The sequence below is a fragment of the Eretmochelys imbricata genome, chromosome 9 (genome assembly GCF_965152235.1).
Source record: "Eretmochelys imbricata isolate rEreImb1 chromosome 9, rEreImb1.hap1, whole genome shotgun sequence".
Classification (NCBI taxonomy): domain Eukaryota; kingdom Metazoa; phylum Chordata; order Testudines; family Cheloniidae; genus Eretmochelys; species Eretmochelys imbricata.
The window spans coordinates 19,586,129-19,606,234 of record NC_135580.1 but is presented as its reverse complement, the minus strand read 5'-3'; the positions used below and the strand labels follow the sequence as shown (position 1 = coordinate 19,606,234).

The window sequence follows — 20,106 nt, the reverse complement described above, 5'->3', positions numbered from 1 at the left end:
CCTTGTAGCAACAATGGAAAATTTTTACATGAAAATCGTATATTTAGGTATTTTCCTCTGTCTTTAATATAATGCAACAGCTAGGAACAAGGAGGAGAGTCTCTGTCTGATAGGTACTGTACCCTCTTCCCAGAACCCTGCCAGAGTCTGAACGACAGTCGCAAACAGCAAACCCCAAGACATTCTTCAGTGTTAAGGAGGGGATCAGAAACCCGCTTCTTCATTTTGGAATGCCAGCTTCAGACCATGAACAGAGGCAGCTGTTTGCAGTTGCTTTCCACAATCCCTGGCACCTTCCTGAGACGTTTTCCTCCCTTTGCCCACTAAAGGTAAACCCCTGTCCCCCAGGTACGACCCTGGGGGGAAAAGACTGTTGAACGGGGTAGTGGACCAAGAGGGTTATCCTCCCCTGCCATAAAGTTCCAGTGTACCCCATTACACTTATACAGCATTAGACTAAGTCCTTAGTTATCGCATTTATGCGCATCTTCCAGAAAACAACTCTAGAAGCAACATTACATAGAAAACATCTCCACTCCTCTCTTCTCAGTGCTTACACTTCTAGGTCTGTCTCAGTCTCAGGTGTAAGGTCTCTCCATTTGAGTGTGTATCAGCTTTGAACAGCTGTATCAGCATCCGTAATTCAAAAGATTTAATTTTTCAGAGTAGCAGCCGTGTTAGTCTGTATCCACAAAAAGAACAGGAGTACTTGTGGCACCTTAGAGACTAACAAATTTATTTGAGCATAAGCTTTCGTGGGCTAAAACCCACTTCATTGGCTGCATAGAATGGAACATATAGTAAGAAGATATATATATACACACATACAGAGAACATGAAAAGGTGGAGTAAGAGGCTAATTAATTAAGATGCGCTATTATCAGCAGGAGAAAAAAAAACTAGATACCTTTAACTTCGGTTTGAATAGAGACTTGGAGTGGCTGGGTCATTATACATATCAAATCTATTTCCCCACGTTAAGTATCCTCATACCTTCTTGTCAACTGTCTAAACGGGCCATCTTGATTGTCACTACAAAAGTTTTTTTCTCCTTCTGATAATAGTTCATCTTAATTAATTAGCCTCTTATGTTGTGTTTTAAACATAAAAAGCAACATATAACAAACAAACAAAATTTTCACCAGAAGATGTGGTACTTTAGAATAAGGCAATTTACTCAGATATAAGCCAACATTTTTGGTATTTCCACCTAGCACATATGATGAAAGAGCACACACTCAAATGATTACACTGACTGGCTAGATATTGGAATAGTATCAGGTCAACATGTACAGGACAAGTAATAACTCCTAACCCTAGGGCAGGAAGTCCTGCTGTTGTAAAAAGTGGGAATGCTTAGATGGTCTCAAAAGGCTACTTCAACTTTCTTTCACATCTGGGAAATTCAGGCAAATTTTATGTTCTGTCTGAAGACCTTGCAAGTAACAAGGCCCACAAAACAACCACACCTACTGATCAGGGCTACCTGCATCAGTCACCATCCCCTTCCCATTTGGAAAGATGGGGTCTGGTCTTTCTACTGTCCAATCCCTATCAGTTCTGGCCTATGTTTAGGTAGATGCCTTTTTTCTGGACAGATATCTTCCCATTTCCCAACTGCTGCAGGTGCTGAGAAACTACACCAAATTCCCTGGGAGAAGTTAAAATACCCTATTGACTGGTATTAACATGCAGACAAACAGATAGAAAGGCAGAAAGTGCACTGATTGGAAAAGGCAATTTTGACCACTGCTGTCAGGGCCACTTGCCCTTTGTTCTGAAAGTTTCAGTCTTGGAGGAAAGGGGATGTGGGGGGACACCTACTGAAGAACCATATTGCTTAAAACCCAAACAAACAAAACCCCTAGCACATACAAAAAGTAAGCAAAAGGGTGTCCATTTACAAAAAGAAACAGAACAAACAAAAATCAATTAATCATAACTCATACCAAGAGATGAAAGTTGCAAGTAAAAATATCTTACAATCACAACCTTGATGCTAAGGGGAAAAGTAAATCACAGCACCAGGCAAGCAATAAGATTTGCTGAACATCTTTTGTCATAACCAACAATTACCCATGCCAAAGACAAAAGCAAACTGCTAATTATTCTATTCAATTGAAACATGGGATTGCAGAGGGAAATAAAATACTGTCATTAGAGTCACTCTACCACGAGATCTAAAACTTACAATAGCCAATTATGTGAGGTGATAAGGGAAACTTCTTGGCCATTTGGTGAGGAAAAGAGATGTTCCTCAGTGCTATTAGCCCTAAGAAGTTCAGTCCGTTAACAATCAGTCTATTAGGCTATTAACTGAGGCAAGTGGTCAATGGTTAGGCATATCCCAAAAGGAGAGATTGTCATTGTCTGAATGCTACCACTAGGGGGAGAAAACAAGAGGTAATACACCTAGCACAATACAGTGGAAGCTAACATGGTTTGACTCAACCTAAAATAAAAAATGTTACCTAGAGCAAAAAAAAGAAAGAAAAGGATTCACTTACATAACTGTCCCTGTGCTTTTGCGTCGAATCTGGATGCCGAATGGATTGTTCTGAATCGCTACTTCATAGAGTCTATTCTCATATGTACTTGTAGGACTGCTAGGGACATGCAGTGGTACTGGAACCTCATATCTTTTATTGTTGTAATCATAAATCTATGAAGCAGAAATCAGTTCACTTGAGTGCATATAAAATATTCAAACGATCCATACATTGATGACACTTAAAAGTTCAATCGCTTTTTAGAAATATTACAAGTTCAATCACTATTCCCCATATTAATTACAGGGTACACCTCTCAGACTGGTAGTACCTTAAACAGAGGAAGATTTCTCACAAACTTTTCCAAATGTAACCAATATAGTTAAAAGACTTGAACAAACATTTAGCTAAAACAGATAAAAGAATTGTAGCGTGAGTGTGTTGGGTAAGGCATTCTCTTTCACTATCAGTTTTCTTAGTTATATCATTATAATTAAAATAATAGATATACGGACTGGTATATAAGAAGCAATGAAGGTTGAAAAATCTTTTGTTTTGTTCAAGAGATTACTGTTGGTTAATGTGGCCCCGAATTTATTTTTATACATAATAAAGAGGATTTTCACTTTTTCACACTTTTAAGCCACCTTTATATGTTTTTTGTTAATACTTTATGTTTTTTGCTATGCTTACATACCAAGTCTATGTTCCCTTTATTCTATAGTTTGTCTTAGTAGGTGAATTCAATTATGCAATATGATCACTTTAATAATTGATTAACGTTATTTTTAGAATATAGTTTTATAAGTGTCATTAGCACAAAAGTTATCATAACTACAGTAATACTTACTGTTAATGCATAATACTTACACCCCAATGATAAAGTTCCTCAAGATTCTCCAAATTCTGATTGGTTGTTTGCGTGCTTATACACTATTACATATGATTAAGTTATAAGAACTAGGACATAAGCTCTTGTGAGGAGAGGATTTGGCTTAAACCCAAATAACAGCTATTTAGCTAAATGAAGAAACCTACCTCATCAGGTGGAAAAGTCAGGGTAGTCAACCAATGTACAAAAAGCAGACAACTGATTTTAAAAAAAACATAATTTATATAAGAAAAAAACTTAACCAATGGAAAATCTCAGTTCACAACAATTTCAGAATGAATTTACCTTAAATTGCAGCATATTGTTGTCATGATATTTTACATCCAAGCGAAGTATATTGATAGGAGTAGTAGAATCCTTAGCACGGTTAGCGTAATTACCATTTCTGTTGAGGTTCACTGATAAACCTGAAGAGGTGTATGTAATTTGACTGACAGAATAACCATAGTCAGAAGGGTAGTAACAGGATGGACCATTACCAGTGGAGACAGGCTGAAAATTCAAATATATTGTAGATCAGTAAACAGTATTTGGGAACCTGAATTTTAAACCTTATTAAAAGAGAATTCCACAAGACTCCTATTTTTAACATGAAACTATTTCATGTCGAGCTCCTTGAAAAGGTTAATGTTACTAGAGTGTTCGGCAAAGAGGAAGCGATCAATCCTTTCAACTGTATAGCATATTGCATCTATTAAAAATGCATTCATACTGTTCAGGCAAAGTTGTATGAACAATTTAGATAGAAACCCAAATCCATTCAAAATTAAGAGGGGATGGTTCTACCTCACCCTTTCAATTTCAGCCTAATTCCACAAAGATATGCAGTCTTGGGCAGCTGCTGTTCATACAATTGACACACCATTCCTCCACATGGTGCTGGGATCTCTATCCTTACTATTGGATGTCTTCAAGAGGACATCTTCACGTGTCCCCGCTGTCTTCTTTTGGTCTTCAGAGGCATATCAGGGGGGCTGCTCCCTGAAGGCTTTTATTATTAATTAATTCTTATTATTATTCTCTAGAATAATGTTTAAAATTCCCATCCAGGGTTATAGCCTAGTTATTGTCTGAGAACTGACAGCAAATGACTTCCAGGTCCCTGCTCTAACTGAAAATGAACATCCAAACATAATCAGTCTGTGGTTGCATCTGTTGATGTGGCTTAATGCAGTAAACTTTCACCTCTGGGTACCTAGCTTCAAACTCTTGTCTAGTTGTTCTCAAGTGAAAATAAGTTTGCTGGGCACATCCCAATTCCCAGTGGAGATTTATTCAACTGCACAATGCACAATTTGATAAGATTAAGAGTCTCTATTTTTTAAAAAAAGTCCCAGCTCAGAATAGGAATAAAATTTCATTTTACACAGAGACAGACAGGCCTTTTCAAATGTTCATCATCCCAAAGCATTTCACATAGTGATGCTGTATTACAAGTATCCAGCGTGAGTGGAGGTAAACACATCAGCCATCATGGCTGTTAATGTTCTCAGGAGTGGCTTGCAGTGAATATTAGACTTCAGAGCTAGAGATGCATCCAAGTTTTAAAGCATAGATTTAGATCCAGAAAAGAAAGTCACCCAAGTTTGAAGAACTTCATATCAGCTGTTCCTGTCTGGATCTATTTTACAAAAAGAGATTCAAGTCATTAAATTAAAAACTGGATGAAAACTTCCTTAAAGTTCAAGGGTTTCTTCAGATCTCATGTTCCAGTAGAGCTAATTTTTAATTAGAACCTGTTTTATTGCTGACAAAGGCAGACGAAGGCAGATTGACCTGCAAAAGGCACTCTGAGCTGAAGTGCAGGGGAAGAGCTGTATGTGGAAGCTTTTATAAAGTCCTATCTATTCTGCATAATTATAAGTATTATTTGTCCCTGTCTTTTAAGAATACCACATCTTCTTCTATTTTTAATATATGTTGGTCAAATCCCAGCTGTTCCAAACTGTCCTGGTTCCATTGAAGTCAACAGTGCTATGATATCACGCACCAGCTGACAATGTGGCCCCTTGTTTTAAAGAAGTCTTGTAAAAGGAGAAAATTGTCAGACTAATTCCCTTCTGAAATTGCCTTGATCCATCTTTTTCATCACAGCAAACCATAAGGAAAAAGATAAAAGTTTCTTAATTTTTTACTCTTGTTCCCTGTTAGAGAAATCATTTTTCCTCACCTTCCAGATACAGTTCAAGGCTTCACAATTCTGTTGTGTTGCGCTGGGGCTAGGGTGACAATTAAATTTTTCATTGTTATTTAACTCTTGATTCCATTCCAGTAAGTATGATTTTCCTAATTCAAGTTTAAGACCAGTTACATGGGTAACCTGTCAAAAATTAAACAAAGAACAATTATTCAAACTGACCTCAAGCCAATGTTGTCTTCAACCCATATAGGGGCAGATCCTCACTGAGTATAAATTGTCATAGCTCTATTGACATTAACAGAACTGTGACAACATACTCCAGCTGAGGATCTACCCCATGAATACTTAGTTTATTAATATTTTTAAAATGAGTGAAAGCTAAAATTTTCAGACTTGAATTCTATAACAAGCACCTAAGTTAATACTTAAGCAAGCAAATAAAAGTGGCTCAGTACTTACAGCTTCCACTGAAGTTTATAATGAATAAAAATAAGACCACTGTTAATTAGGTGCCTAAATATGGATTTAAGTGTCTAATCTTAGACACAATTAGTATAATCAATTTTGGGGCTATTTGTCTTATTTCTATCATTTTAATTTAGCACAATCACCTGTAATAGTTAAAAGATGGTGCAGAAACCAGATACACAGCAGTGGCAGGATCCTCAAGTTCCTTCATGAGATTTGTCATGAATGGCAGCTCAATGGGGTTTTAAACTGACTACTTCTTCAGCACATACACCTGCCATGTGGCCGCCACTCAGAACTCATCCTGATGAGGAGTGCTCGTGGCACTGATGCCTGAGAAGCTTTAAGAGCCACGCACATTTTAGTTTTTAAAGGGACCCTTTGAGCATGGATGTTAATGTCAAATACTGTTTACCTTGTGCAAATATGACACTCTACTCTTTAAGTCAAATCCAGCCATCTGGGGTTCATACACAACTTCTACTGGCAACTGAGAGTTGTAAGTGTGTGTCTGAGAGCAAAACTGGCATGCATTTTTTATATACTTGAGCATAACACAATTGTATCTTTAAGGGCCTTTATTCTGCAACAAAATAGATTTACTATGCATGATTACATCTAGGACTTCATTCTATTAAGCACCTGAAAGAAAGTTTATAAAATTCTTTAAGATGGTTCTGTCCCTGAATTCAAATATTATTTACCTTATTTGAAGGATTATAGCTGATATTATGAAGAGAATTCTGCAACACACTATTTAAAGACACAGTAAGAATTGTAGGTTGAAGGGGCAATCCAAAGATTTTGATTTCCTCAAACACTAAGTTGTCTGGATCGATGTAGTTCATGTGCAAAACATTCATTTTTAAACTATTCTGAAAGACAAGATATTCTGATTATATTGTCACACACAGTCTGTACGGTTTACTGGAAAGAGTCATGTTTTGTTTTTCGAAACAATTCTTTACAATGCAATTTATAAAATGACACACACACTTTTTTTTTCTTCCCCTTAGTATCTTCTTTAACTGGATATTTCTTAAAGACCATGGTCTATAAAGCAACATATGTTTAACATAAATAAATTTTATATTGTGAACACTATGTTTCATTCTTGTAATTCGTACAATGTACTTCAATCTTATCTTTTACTTTTTTTACATTTATTTTCTTAGAAATAAGGAAAGAGCAGATGAGGGACATGAGTCACTGAAGTGTTGAGGTGGCACTCTTGACTTATATCCTATTTACTTTGATACAACAGGATTGAACCCTATTCAGTCACAGCAGGTACCCAATTCAGAGATGTCAGTGTCTTCTGTCAGGTGCTGAGTGCTTTCAGCTTCCACTGACTGAATCACTGAATTGAAAACAAACACGAGATCTAGTGGCTTTCATCATCATCTAGGTGGCTGTGGAACAACCACCAGGATAGCACTTTGGTTGTCATTGCAACCATAAAATAATAAATACACTCAGAAAAATCATTCTTGTGACGGTTGAAATGCACTATAAATCTCAGCATCTCCAACCTCACCATGATCTGTCCATCTTTGGCTATAATACCCAACCCTCTCAGCTTCAATCCTAACCCACATATCAGATCCAGAGTATAGCCAGCTGTCTGAGTTCAGAAGGGAGGGAAAAGCCATCAATAAAACAGAGGTTCACTATTCTTTGTTTATTTAAAAAAAACGATTAAACTTTAAAGGACCAGATTCCCACATAGCTCCATTTACTTCAAGCTCCACATTCGCTTTGGGAAAGCATACGGTGGAAAGGAGGAGAGCATTTCTGATTCGGATGTATTTACCCTGCCTATGTAGGGAAAAACCCTGGTCTCATTGAAGTCAAGGGCAGAACTCTCATTACCTTCAGTGAGACCAGGATTTCACCCCTAGTTTATGGTCTGCAGCACAAATGTACTAGGGAAATGAAAATAGTTGGTGCATTCTTGAACAGGGAACTATATTTTCTTAGCAATTTACCTGTTTAATAAAATGTCAGTTATTTGTTTGTTAAAACTAGATGTTCTCCATTATTGATTGAATTGATACATGGCAGCTTTATTCAATGAATTAACCTCTCTTTATTGAATTTCAATCAGAGCAGGAAATATGCCCTTGATTACAATGTCTTTGTAAGCACAAACAGTAAATGATTATTAAATAAATTATATTAATTACTAATAAACTTTTGATTACTTATGCAAAAACAGCAATGCTTGTGTGTGGATTCAGGGCTATGGAAGACTGATAGCCCTGAACATAAGCCTGTGGTTATGCAGTGATTCCCAGGGCATCACAAGTAACAGAGACATTTTCCCCACAGCATCCAACAAGTGGATGACTGGAAAAAGGCTAATGTAGTGCCAATCTTTAAAAAAGGGAAGAAGGAGGATCCTGGGAATTACAGGCCAGTCAGCCTCACCTCAGTCCCCGGAAAAATCATGGAGCAGGTCCTCAAAGAATCAATCCTGAAGCACTTACATGAGAGGAAAGTGATCAGGAACAGTCAGCATGGATTCACCAAGGGAAGGTCATGCCTGACTAATCTAATCGCCTTCTATGATGAGATTACTGGTTCTGTGGATGAAGGGAAAGCAGTGGATGTATTGTATCTTGACTTTAGCAAAGCTTTTGACACTGTCTCCCACAGTATTCTTGTCAGCAAGTTAAAGAAGTACGGGCTGGATGAATGCACTATAAGGTGGGTAGAAAGTTGGCTAGATTGTCGGGCTCAACGGGTAGTGATCAATGGCTCCATGTCTAGTTGGCAGCCGGTGTCAAGTGGAGTGCCCCAGGGGTCGGTCCTGGGGCCGGTTTTGTTCAATATCTTCATAAATGATCTGGAGGATGGTGTGGATTGCACTCTCAGCAAATTTGCGGATGATACTAAACTGGGAGGAGTGGTAGATACGCTGGAGGGCAGGGATAGGATACAGAGGGACCTAGACAAATTGGAGGATTGGGCCAAAAGAAATCTGATGAGGTTCAATAAGGATAAGTGCAGGGTCCTGCACTTAGGACGGAAGAACCCAATGCACAGCTACAGACTAGGGACCGAATGGCTAGGCAGCAGTTCTGCGGAAAAGGACCTAGGGGTGACAGTGGGCGAGAAGCTGGATATGAGTCAACAGTGTGCCCTTGTTGCCAAGAAGGCCAATGGCATTTTGGGATGTATAAGTAGGGGCATAGCGAGCAGATCGAGGGACGTGATCGTCCCCCTCTATTCGACATTGGTGAGGCCTCATCTGGAGTACTGTGTCCAGTTTTGGGCCCCACACTACAAGAAGGATGTGGATAAATTGGAGAGAGTCCAGCGAAGGGCAACAAAAATGATTAGGGGTCTGGAACACATGACTTATGAGGAGAGGCTGAGGGAACTGGGATTGTTTAGTCTGCGGAAGAGAAGAATGAGGGGGGATTTGATAGCTGCTTTCAACTATTTGATATCTGCTTTTCAACTGCTTTCAAGAGGTGGTTCCAGAGAGGATGGTTCTAGACTATTCTCAGTGGTGGAAGAGGACAGGACAAGGAGTAATGGTCTCAAGTTGCAGTGGGGGAGGTTTAGGTTGGATATTAGGAAAAACTTTTTCACTAGGAGGGTGGTGAAACACTGGAATGCGTTGCCTAGGGAGGTGGTGGAATCTCCTTCCTTAGAAGTTTTTAAGGTCAGGCTTGACAAAGCCCTGGCTGGGATGATTTAATTGGGGATGGGTCCTGCTTTTGAGCAGGGGGTTGGACTAGATGACCTCCTGAGGTCCCTTCCAACCCTGATATTCTATGATTCTATGATTCTATGAAGTGCATCTCAGCTATGACCTGAAGGAACCAGTTACATAATTTATTCTCTGCACACATCAGGTCCTTGGCCTCTCCGCTAAGAATGCAAACAAGGCGACCACTTAGTTCACACCATAAAAAATCACCCCTAGTGCACTCTTTCTCCACTCATGTCACTTAATCAACATTAAGACATTTACACTATCACATTCCCATCAGTCAGTAGCTTTCAGTCACAACGGAGCTGTGGTAGTATCAAACAGATGACACACTAGTAAAAGGCTCTACATCCTATTACCTGTCCCCAGAACCACTCAGTCACCAGGAAAGGATACTGTTAAATTCTATACAAGTCAGTGTCATGGTAGCTGTAATAATAATACAGACTTATTATGTGAGACAATTAGGATTTTTTTAACTTTATTCACTCTCTTTTTGAGTGAACTGAATGCAACCATTAAATAGCTGCTAAAAATTCTTGTTTAAATCTAGAAGAGACAAAAGAGACTATCAACTATCTATGTACTGACAGCCTAATTAAACTGCTGACATTCACTCCTTATAATAAAAATTAAAAATTGACACCTCTAAAATGCCAGCTCATTGGCTTCACTATACACCACTGATGTAGGGAAAATACTTTAGATTAAGAATAAGGAAAAGAAAAATGATAATCAGATCTATGAAGGTATTCACGGTTCCACTCCTATGCTTCCTGTGAATTTCCCCTCCACCAGCTGTTCCCCTGGGTGAATTTCAGCACAGTAGAGAAAGGAACACCACCTGAATTAATTCTTACCCAATCAGAATTATCTAGGTTTGGAATCCCCATGCATTGAGGGGGACAATGCTGTATACAGTAGCTCTGATCCTGGCCCCACCACTCCCTTTAAAGACCCAAATCCAATGGAGAATGCATGAAAGGGCTTCCGTGGGGTCAAAGGAAGGAGTGAATGATGCAGTAGATGCAACATTCCTTCCCTACCCTAGTTCTTCATCCCCACAGAATGGACACATTCAGCCTTATGTGCAGACTTTATGACTCTTTTTAATGTGTAAGAAATCATAGACTTGCTGTCCTAATAAAAGTATTATTTGTTAGCAAATACATGTGGGATAGTTACATTTATTTCTACTGACAGAATATCCATCTAGAGTCTAACCCCCCCCCCCCAAAAAAAAATTATGCAGAAATAAATTAAAATACATTTTATAGAGCCCACGACTACATTTTTAATAGAACTGCATCTCCTCCCTTACTCAGGCAAAACTCCCATTGGTATGTTGAGAGCTGAAGGCAATCATCATCTTGCAGTTCTACTACTTGATAAATAGTTGTATGTCAATTTTATTCTCTATCAGGAAATATGGGTGTTTTATGATATCTAAAAGTTAGTAAAAGAACGAATGAACAAACAACAAAACATGATGCTCTGATTAACTGAAAACATTACGGATTAAAATGAACACAATGAAAATAACATTATGAAAAATTACTTACATTGGTAACTGAAAACTGGTAATGAACGTAGTTTTTAGTATCTAAAATATTGAGAGAGAAATAAACATTTTCTAAGCACAGTGCAGAAATTACGCAGCATTACTGACAAGTTGAGCATAGGATTCTGTCACAATTAGAAACCAATAGACTGCTAAATTATTATTATAGTAACACCCAGAGGCCTGAGTCAAGATAGGGACACAATTGTGCTTGGTGCTGTGCAAACTGATATAAAGACAAGGAGTACTTGTGGCACCTTAGAGACTAACCAATTTATTTGAGCATGAGCTTTCGTGAGCTACAGCTCACTTCATCGGATGCATACCGTGGAAACTGCAGCAGACATTATATACACACAGAGATCATGAAACAATACCTCCTCCCACCCCACTGTCCTGCTGGTAATAGCTTATCTAAAGTGATCATCAAGTTGGGCCATTTCCAGCACAAATCCAGGTTTTCTCACCCTCCACCCCCCCACACACAAACTCACTCTCCTGCTGGTAATAGCCCATCCAAAGTGACAACTCTCTTCACAATGTGCATGATAATCAAGGTGGGCCATTTCCTGCACAAATCCAGGTTCTCTCACCCCCTCACCCCCCTCCAAAAACCACACACAGTTTCCACGGTATGCATCCGATGAAGTGAGCTGTAGCTCACAAAAGCTCATGCTTAAATAAATTGGTTAGTCTCTAAGGTGCCACAAGTACTCCTTTTCTTTTTGCGAATACAGACTAACACGGCTGTTACTCTGAAACCTGATATAAAGACATAATTCCTGTCTCGCATAGCTTCCAATGAGGGACAAATGAAGGGACTAAACTCTTTTGCACACCCTGATGTTCATGTAACTGATCCTACATTATGGGGATATTGACCTGGTTTAAATGCATGCTCTTTTTCTATTCCTTTTAAAGAGCAGAATGTTAAAGAATGATTACAGAAAAAGCTGTTGTAAAGGCAAATCTGTGGAAACATTGACTACAAAGTCCTTATGCTCTAAGGCAAAGCATGCTTAAAGACAATGCTTAATTGTAAGTGGTTAAGTGCTTCACCAAATCGGGATATAAACAAGGCAGGGGTCCTGTGGGAAAAAAACAGCATGTGCAGCTGGTGCAGTGTGTAGTGTGTGTGTGTGTGTGTATGTACTTGCCATCTCAGTGCTGATATTCCCTAACTTTTGAGTGTTTGACTTTGCAAAAGTAATAACATTATTTGAACATTGTTCTTTGCCATGCAATTGGCATAAAGAGAGCCTAAACTTGATATTCATCTGCATTGTAAGTAAAATGCTACTTGCCAGAAGGATTGTATACACTTTCTTTTAACCTTATGTACATATTTCAAAGCTAACTCCTTGAAATATTTTGAACAATTATCTATTATCGAAAGAGTTTATCTATTATACTTATACTCTACATAATGTAGTTATGAAACAGGGAATAAAATACCTCACTGGCAGCAAATGTAAGAGTTGACTACTAAACACTTCAGTGTTGGATTTTAAAAAAAAAGACAGACATGAAGAAGGTTGTGGTTGCTAGTAAATTGTGAACAATTTCTAAGGAAGATTGCTACTCATAAGCTTTTAGGAAGACTTGTTTTAGAAAATGATCAAAAAATCATAACAGTTCATATAATTTTGTTTCTCAATATTAGTACAATAAAATCTGAGTTATTTTAGATCTTGAAAATGAACATGTTCCCTCCGTAGAAATATCAGCAACTGCCCAGGGGCATCCGATATTTATTGCAGCAATTATCAGCCAAATCACAATGCTTTTTCTTTAAGGAAGCCCAGAGTTTCATGAGACTGAAAAGAGCATGGACAGTTTGAAAGGTTTTGCTTGACTCAGGATTGGTAGAGTCAAAACAATAAGAGCTGGATTCTATAAGTAGGATACGTATCTATTATTGCATAGATCTTTAAAAAACACTTTCAACAATATAAAGCAAAATCATCATACAATAATCCTTCTGAGCACAAGCAACCCCACTTTTTGGCATCCAGCTAGCATGGTGCCCTCCTACTTGAGATAGGGGAAATAACTTCCCCTTACTACCCCAATTCTTCAATATCAGGACACAGAGACTCAGTATTCTGAGCTAATATTTACAGAGTACAATGTGATAGTAGGGAATTGTAGACTGGGCACTTTATACTTGAAAGGGACAGCAGTGAAACCCAGAAGAGAATCCGAGCCCTTCACAGCTCAAGTATATGAAGGAAGGCAGACCTCCTAGGACGATGGCAGTACTGTTGAATTGGGACTGAGAGAGAAGTTAGGATGATGTAGCCAGCCAAGTGTCCCACAATGGGAGAATCAGATGGGCAGCACCTTCTGGTCTTTCCTCACAATTAGGTCTGCCACTCAGTGAGAAGTTTAGGGTTAGTGTGGACCATTTGGGGACCTCTCCCATCTCCCTCTCAATTAAAAACTGATGTGTAAATAGGTGAGTTGGTGGCAGGGGAACAGTAGCAGAATCCCAGAATCTTTTTGAAGATGGTTTATTAGGGAGACTACATTTAAATTTTCTCTGAGTTCTCAAACTTGAGCACATTTATAGAGGTCAAGGATGATATATTCAACAGTTTTACAGATCAAAAGATATACACTATCTGAACATAGAGGTTAGAATGAATTTCAGTACTAGACAGTCAGTACCTGACAGAATCATAGACAGAAATCAGAATAGTTAACACGAGTAATCCTACATAACCTTCCCACCACCTTTAGATCTTAGCCCTGAAAACATTTATGTACAAGAGAAGTTCCATTTCACTCAGTGAGAATTGTGTATAAAAACACTCAAATGCACAAGTGTTTGCAGGATCAGGGCCATATTTTGCAGGACTAGAGATGAAACATAAGTGGAATGACATAGTGTAATCTATTCTTGACCACCGCGGTGGTGCTTTGACCATCTCCATTACGCATAAGTCCTTATTGTTGAGACACTTCTCGTAAAATTCCTTCTTAAATTTATCCAGCATGGCTAAATCATGCTCAAATTCTTTTGCTATTCCCTTCTCTCTATGGATAGCATGAGGCTGTTGGATTAAAAATGTAAGGTCAGAACTTCCTGAAAACCAGGTATTCTTGAAATACATTAGTTTTAATGGGCATATGCCATAAACCACAGCCTTAGCTTTTTTACACATATATAAGGTGCTACAACAGGTTACAAACAAACAATAAAAACTATCACGTCCTTAAATCTTTTTTTAATAAAAGCCTGAGTGTGCAATAAAAGGTCTTCAGGAAGTCATTTTGGAATAAATGTTTAAACTGCTTGCTGGTTTGTCTAACAAAAGTATAATAAAAAGGACAAAGGCTGGGATTGTCAAAGAAAGGATTTACGTGCCCAGATGCCATTAAATTTCAGTGGAATTTGGGTGCATAACTCCTTAGGCGCCTCTGGAAATCACAGCCAGTTATTTTATAATTCAAATTCCAAACTCCTTTTATTTTCCAAATTAGCTTTAATCTCAACATTATCATGACTCATTATGGTATTTTAAAGGGATAAAACTCAGATATTTTATTTGGCTGAGTTGGCCATTTGATAGAAATGAAAACATATATAAATTATTATTTTGATTCAATTTATTAAACAAAAAACTGCTACTTAGGTGCACTTAGATCCTCCTACTTTTTGTTGTGTGTGTTTACAGTATCCAGAGCAGCTGGACCCTCAGCTGTGATTAGTGCCTACAAGTGCTACAACAACAATACAGTAACAACCCTAGAAGGCATTAAGGCTTATTAACATTATCAGTGATGAAATATTTGATTGTTTATGACAGCAAAAGCATAAAGTTCAGTACATAGGGCAAAATATCGGCTTCACTGGGTGCTCAGTACATCTGAAAATGAGGCCATTTTCAACCAAAGATGGATTTAGATGCCTCACTTTTAGCACTCAACTTTATCACTTTCCGTATTTAGCCCCATATCCAAGGGTATGTTCACAGTAATTCAGATGCGTGACTGCAGCATGTGTAGACGTACCCGAGCTAGCTTTGCATCCACTGGAGTTAATCTGGATTTACAACAGATAATTTGAGAGTAGAATTCATCTCTTAGTGTATTAAAAATATCTCAGCAATGTGGTATACAACTTTGGATTTTTTAAAGTGTTAATAAACAACAATTCTAACAAGCCTTTCAGCACCTTCATTGTGAATAGAACATTACATTTCTCCACTTGAGGTTGCATATCCAAACCCTCACTAATGTCTCACTGAACTATTCAGATGAGTAAGAATTTGCAGGACTGGGCCCCCTGGTTGTAACATATATAATTTCCAAGTTATACCACTAATTTGCTTAATATAAAATACTTGATCCATGAAACCAATGAAAAGATTAAGATCATTATTTTCAAATATACTTCAAATGTTACGGGTATCTAATGTGCCTACCTCTAGATTCTCCATCATCCCAGAATAAATCTCCAGCTGCTTGTTCCTTGTCATCTAATGCAATTATGAGTCCCATCGGATTCTTGCGGCTGTAAAATGAAAGACTTTCTCTGAAGAGTATAAAAGATATCTAGACATTGTTTATACTGATACATCTTGAAAAAATATTGATGCTACCAATTTTCATTTCCAAAAGATTCATGTTAAAAACTGAGGTTTTGTGTTTACAAAATTTTACAGATTTCCTTTCACCATTTTTTGGCTGAGAGCTTTTAATAATTTCACAACAGAACAGATTTTCTCTAAACTACTTTTCACCTGGATAAATTGCCTTTCATTTTCACGGAAATGGATGAAAATGTGTGGCAGGACTAAAAATCGTTACACAAAATTAACATGTGATTAACCAGTAATCATATTATTTCATTAATCATGAAAGTATGTCAATGCTTTCAGCTATTACCAATCTCAAAGTTTAAATACTAAACTCAATAGGACAGGCCATTTTTTCCTCTTAATTACGTGGGTATCAATCAGTTATTCCACATATACACTGAGAAAGGAATTCAGTCTAACATCCGCACTTTGTCCCACAGGCAATAATCACTCTGAGCAACTCATCCTTCATATTCAGACAGGGCAACAAGGGATCATTCCTTTCATCAGTAGTAGAGATGAACGACAGTATTCTCCACAGTGCTGCTAATCACACATACGGGCTAGCAGGGAGTGGGACAAATTGGTGAAGACTACTTACCCCCACTTCTCTGAAGCAAAGGGGGACCTAGAGACCAGATTGAGAGTCTCTGTCTTAGTCTGGTTTCTAGTCTGTTCCTCGGGCAGCTCAACTGTGTGTTGATACTTACTCATGACTTGTGACAAAGCTACAATTTAACCCTGTGTGTGCAAACTGATAAGCAAACTGGGCCATATGTTTGACTGTAGAGCTTCAGGACCTGATCCAAATACCACTGAAGTACTGATCCTGTACCCCTTGCTACAGTGGGACTTTAGCTTGAGTAAAGAGCATAGGATGCAATGGACTTCAGACGTTCCCATATGATACACCCAATGGTTTGAAATCTGACAATTCTGAGCCCACTCCTGAAATCACATTACAGAGCAGTGTGATCACAGGGCTCAGCCATAAAACGTACCTGTACAATGTTGTATTAGCTGGCTGCTGAATAGGAAATATGTAGCCTCCTCTCAGATGAAGTCCTAGTTTGTCTGCTGGGAGATACATCTGTGCTTGTTGTTTTCTCCATACTTCTCTTCTACCCTAATTTATGGGAATGGAAGAGAAAATGGGTATTTTACATTACTCAGTACAGAGAATGGTTTCTCACATCCTGAGCTTCCATTCCAGTTCTCCTGATTTCTCCAGTTATAATACACAAATGTCTATTCAGACACTGTCTGCCTACTACCACAGCAAATCACCTTAGATTACAACACCAAACAAAAAAAGTTTACTTTTTGATTCCAGCACGATCAACACACAAAAGAAGGCCAATTCATCCTGGAAGGCTGAAAGTAGACACTGTCTTGTGTCAGGCATAGGGTAGAACCTTACCTTCTTCCTCCAGCTAACAGGCAAAAGAATTGGCACAGAAGTGGTTAACTTAATTTCTTTAGAAATAAGGGTAACATGCCAGTGTTTGAATGCCCAGAAGAGACTGCAATTATTATTATTATTATATTGTACTATTTATTTACTGATGGTGGTGTTCAGAGCACTGTATAGAATGTAGAAGAAACATAAACCTTGCTTAATATTTGTTACGAGCTCTCTCTTCTCCTTTCTCTCTGTCTATTCTGCCTCCTTCCCTTAATTATCTCTCTTCCATCTTCTCCTCCATTCCTCCCTTCTCTCTCTCTCTCAACTTTCTGCTTCCTTCATGTTTATCTCCTCTACCACATCTAACAATCACAACCCAATCCATAAAGGACAATGTTGAGAAGAATACACAGACATGGACTCAGCCCAGCATTATTATATGCTTTTACTTACTGTTTCATAGTCATACCATACTGCATCAGGAATATACGCTGTCACTGTTTCCACACCCTGAAATGAGAATAAAGAAACATCTTTCATATTTGAAGACAAATAAATCAAATAGTAACTAAAGCAGCATTTCCAAAGTGACAATTTCAAGCTGACAAGAGAATTTCAATGATATTTGTTCTGATTTTTTGTTTATGAAGAAGGACCTTTCTCTCTAATTGTCTGATCAACGTATAAGACTTTTTTTCCACAGTATCACAGAAGTTAGAATAGAAAAAAAATGTCCTTGTTCATCCATGTGCAATGAAGATTTATGCCCTAAAGTAGGCTTATTACTGATCTATCTGGTTTCATTTTAAATGTGCCATGCAATGAGGCTTCTGTCACTTTCCTTGTAGATTATCCCACAATCCAGTAGTTGTAGTTGTCACTATCAGAAATGTTTCCTGATATTTAGCCTCAATTCTTCCTTTCTCTTATCCCACTTCTCCTAGTCATATCCCCTTGTACCAAACTAAATTATTTTTCTGGGGTATCTACACCGTCAGATGTTTGTAGACTATTATCATAGCTCCTTTTAAATGTTGTTTAGCCTAGCTATGCACAGTTCCTGCTTTTCACTTTTCTTCATAAATCATTCCTCTAGCTCCTAATCAATGTTCCTTTTCTCTGAATCCCACCAACTTGTTAAAATGTTAGTAGTATGGAGGTACCGATTATTATTATTATTATGTGACTTTGCTAGGATTATTAATGCATACAATAATCCTAGCAAAGTCACATCAGAACCATAAAGGGACTGTTACATCACTGCTCCATGACAGGATACCTTTGTGGGGTATGCAGCCCAAAAATCACACTGGCTCATTTTACTATCATATCATGTTGCAAACTGATGTCTTATTTGATATTCACAATTACCCCAAAGTCTCCTTTTGTGTTACTTTGTACCAGACATTTCTTTTCAGATATGCCTTGTTTTGTACATTTAACAAATGTATTATGATAGAGCTTGAAAAATGTGATTGCCTATGTGAGACTGAGGGCCAAAGGGGAAATTTTGAATTAATGAGGGTAACCACTGCAACAGGAATAATCCATGATCTTGGTGTTCTCCAGTGAAATTACAAAGAGATGAAGAGAAGCTGCTTGTGAATTTTAGAAACATGGCTTGACAAATAATTGTATTATGTCCTGGTCCCTCTTATCTACCTGCTTGTGAATGGTCACATTCATAAGTGTTTCTGCATTAGTTTAGCTATAACTTAGGTTCGCTCTACTAGGTCATGGTTCACTGGTTACTTGATGAAACTATCTGGTCAACATGTGTATGTTAGTAAACCTATTCACTCTGGTTAAAACATCTTTTTGGAGATCTGCTATCAGCTACAAGGAGAACAGCCAGAAGTCAGATGTATTCTTTGCAGCATGGAAGAATCCAAGCAGACAAATGGTCTAATGTAAAGACAATAGGGTGCCCTCCATTATATTAGCTGTTACAAATATTGGAGATATGCAGTGACGTTTAGGGTCAAAACTGAGTCCTAAATAATATGAATGTCAGTGCTCAATTAAGAGTTAATAAGATAGATTTTAATATATAATCAAACATACTGGGTCCAGTACAGGAGTGATCAGAAGACCAGGGCCCCACAAGAACTGTCGATCAATAGCCCATGTTGCTTCATCTGAATAGAACCTAAATGATGGAGAAAGTAGCAGTATTTATTTTGTTTGTTTATTGCCATAGGTAACACTATATTGCCTAGAATCAGCACAGAAGAATGGCAACACTGATCACTGGAAATTTATAACACTATAGCTTGTTTTTATCTCCATATGAAGAAAATCAGAAAATGCCAGAAATACATTCCCATGTTTCCTTATTTAGTTTATAATCATATTTTTCATATATTTCCTGTTTAGAAATAGTTTGTTAAAGAATTTAAGAGCTAGGAAATGGAACTTCTAGAATGCGCAGCCAAAAAGCCATTTCCTTATTTACCACTGACATGTCATACTGTTCATAGCAGGTGTTAGAGCAAATTATAATAATTTAGGAAACTAGAAATGATCTATGATTGATCTTTCTTAAAAGCTATTGCATTATGAATGTGTATAAATATGATGTATACAATAGCATCAAACTCTGCCCCACTGAATGCCCTCTTCCCAACAAAAAATACTGTTTATGCATATTTTGATCAGTGAACTTACTCGTGAAGAAGTGGTCTCACTACCGTGTCTCCTTGTTTATGAGCTTTGTAAAAAAGGGTATAGAGGTAGGGCAGTAAAGTGTATCGAATGTTCAAGTAGTTCTTTGATGATCTCACCAAAACAGAATCTGCCCCAAACACAGCTGGATCCTGAGGCTGAAAATAAAGGTTGGAT

The 20,106-nt window shown here is 37.9% G+C and overlaps 1 protein-coding gene across 1 annotated transcript in view; it reads right to left on the bottom strand.

Moving 5' to 3' along the window:
• SI (sucrase-isomaltase) overlaps positions 1-20,106 on the bottom strand; it is a 139,503-nt gene that overhangs the window by 77,208 nt on the left and 42,189 nt on the right. Inside the window, 11 exon segments of the mRNA XM_077826868.1 lie at positions 2,508-2,662; positions 3,667-3,873; positions 5,552-5,701; positions 6,694-6,916; positions 10,810-10,818; positions 13,183-13,186; positions 15,705-15,793; positions 16,862-16,986; positions 17,719-17,775; positions 19,330-19,414; positions 19,933-20,087. Of these exon segments, the coding sequence (XP_077682994.1) occupies positions 2,508-2,662; positions 3,667-3,873; positions 5,552-5,701; positions 6,694-6,916; positions 10,810-10,818; positions 13,183-13,186; positions 15,705-15,793; positions 16,862-16,986; positions 17,719-17,775; positions 19,330-19,414; positions 19,933-20,087 (1,259 nt within the window).